We start from the raw sequence: 2,500 nt of genomic DNA, 5'->3' as shown, positions 1-2,500 counted from the left end.
TAATTGCAGCATAGGTATTATTTCCGTTCCAAACTGAACGTGATTCAACAGTAATAACAGAAGACAGGACTGCCACTGTCTAACATTGCTTCCTATAACAATCGTCACCTTTTAACAAATCTTGGATAGATACTGAGAATATCACATTTAAACCTCTCACAGTGAATATATGTATGTATATAGGCTCTAATTATATATCTATATATGAAACACCAAAAGCAAACATAGACCTTTACTTGACGTCCATCACAAAATAAGCACAATCATGTTTGACATTAGGATCCCTGTTTCCTGTGGACGAAATTAAAGCAACAAGTTGGGTCTGCACCGAACTAATGGACATATCGGTACCGTGCAGGAACCCAAAGGCGAGTCCGTTTGTTTGATGCCGCCCATATGAGATTCAGAGTCTGAATTTCAGACACACAAACACAACGTTCTTTGAAGATCTGCAGCTGCACATAAAGATGTTTTTGAACTCAACTGATATAGATTGTACACTGACAAACGAACTGGTCGGCGGCGTTAGACATCTGTAAAAATCCTTTTGATATTCACGCAGTTTTGGTTGTTCTGATTAGTGAAGTTCGGCTGTTTAAATGTATTATTGATCCCTTCCTCTATCACCATGTACTCCGACTTGCTGAGGGATGAGGTGCTGCGAGTCCGTTTGAGCTCCTCGGTGGAGGAGAGGTGCTGGCAGCTGCCCACGTGAAGGTACTGAGCGTGCTCCTCTCCGTCCGTCTCGCGGTGATAAAAGTAGTTGAAATTGGATACTATGACGGGCACAGGGAGCGCGATGGTGAGCACACCGGCGATGGCACATAGAGAGCCCACTATTTTACCACCTATCGTTACTGGGTGCATGTCCCCATATCCAACCGTAGTCATGGTTACTACAGCCCACCAGAACGCATCTGGAATGCTACTGAAACTCGAGGTAGGGTCGTCTGCCTCCGCGAAGTAAACCGCACTGGAGAACAAAATAACTCCGATGAAAAGGAAGAAAATTAACAGTCCCAGCTCTCTCATGCTGGCCTTCAGAGTCTGACCTAAAATCTGGAGTCCCTTGGAGTGTCGAGAGAGTTTAAAAATGCGAAAAACTCGCACGAGCCTTATCACCCTGAGAATGGTGAGCGACATGGCTTGCTGCCCGTTGCCCTGACTCTGAGCGAGCTCCGTCCCCAGGGTGATGAAGTAGGGGATGATGGCCACAATGTCGATGATGTTCATCATGTTTTTAGAGAAAACGGCTTTGCTGGGGCAGCTGAAGAACCTGACCGACAGTTCGAAAGAAAACCAAATGATACAAAGTGTTTCTATGACAAAAAACGGATCTGTAAAGGGGCTCCGGACGTAGGGGCTAGTTCCGTTTATTGTTGGAGCCACTGTGACAGGGTCTCTGTCATCGCGAAATTCAGGCAAAGTCTCCAGACAAAATATGACAATGGAGATGAGAATCACTAGCACTGACACTATAGCGATGCCCCTCGCTGGCCCTGAGCTCTCGGGGTATTCGAACAAAAGCCAGACCTGCCTTTGGAATTCATGATCTGGCAACGGGCGCTCCTCTTCCTTTATGAAGCCCTCATCATCTCGAAATTTCTCCATGGCTTCCTCACCGAGCTGGTAAAATCTTATTTCCTCGGAGAAAACATCTATGGGGACATTCACGGGTCTGCGAATGCGACCACCCGACTGAAAATAGTACAAAATAGCATCGAAGCTGGGTCGATTTCTGTCGAAGAAATATTCGTTTCTCAGGGGGTCAAAGTAACGCATCCTCTTTTTTGGGTCCCCGAGTAACGTATCTGGAAACTGGTTAAAAGTTTTGAGCTGCGTTTCAAAGCGCAAGCCCGAAATGTTGATGACCACCCGCTCACAGCACTCGTGCTGGGGTTCGTATCGATCCACGGACAGGTGAGTCGGGAGCGCGGTTCCCGTTTCCTCCAGCATGCTGTCACAAGCAACAACTGTCATGATGGCTTTGTCCCCGTCCCCGTCCCCGTCCCCGTAGATGTGTTCGTCGCTGGTGCCCCGGTGCCTGACGGAGGGCGAGTCGATGAGGTTAAAGTGGTCATCCATACAGGTGTGCGCGCGCGGGGACAGAGGGCTTCGCCGCGGCTCCCCCACCCAGCCTTCGGTAAACCAGCCAGCGCGCGCTGCCTGTCAGCTCTCCCCCCTGTCTCCTCTTCCGTCTGCTGCCGCCCCACAGAGCGCGCGCTATAAACACATGTCTATTCCCGCCCACGGCACGCATGTGTCTGACACACTTACACCGTTTGCCCAATTGAAACACAACTTGACATAAACAGCGACCCCCAGATGCAACCATCTAGCTGCATTTGCCACCCGGAAAACATAGTTTTAAAAACAAACGGGTTTACAGAAAATCCTTAAAATGGTTGCTCTTGCTCGTGAGCAACAGGGTGCATGCTGAAAGCAACATGTACGAAAGTCCTCTCGAGACAACAACACACAGCTGACCGTAAAACACTGG

At 48.7% G+C, this 2,500-nt stretch overlaps 1 protein-coding gene across 1 annotated transcript; it reads right to left on the bottom strand.

The window, feature by feature from the left end:
* Nucleotides 1-525: 525 nt before the first annotated feature.
* On the bottom strand, nt 526-2,085 carry kcna3a (potassium voltage-gated channel, shaker-related subfamily, member 3a; the record flags this gene model as incomplete). The annotated part of the gene is made up of 1 exon (XM_080846540.1): nt 526-2,085. The coding sequence occupies one exon, from the start codon at nt 2,083-2,085 to the stop codon at nt 526-528; it is 1,560 nt and encodes a 519-aa protein (XP_080702666.1).
* Between the last annotated feature and the right edge of the window lie 415 nt (nt 2,086-2,500).

This window comes from Sprattus sprattus, assembly GCF_963457725.1.
Source record: "Sprattus sprattus genome assembly, chromosome: 10".
Lineage (NCBI taxonomy): Eukaryota > Metazoa > Chordata > Actinopteri > Clupeiformes > Clupeidae > Sprattus > Sprattus sprattus.
This window is presented reverse-complemented; position numbering and strand designations above follow the sequence as displayed.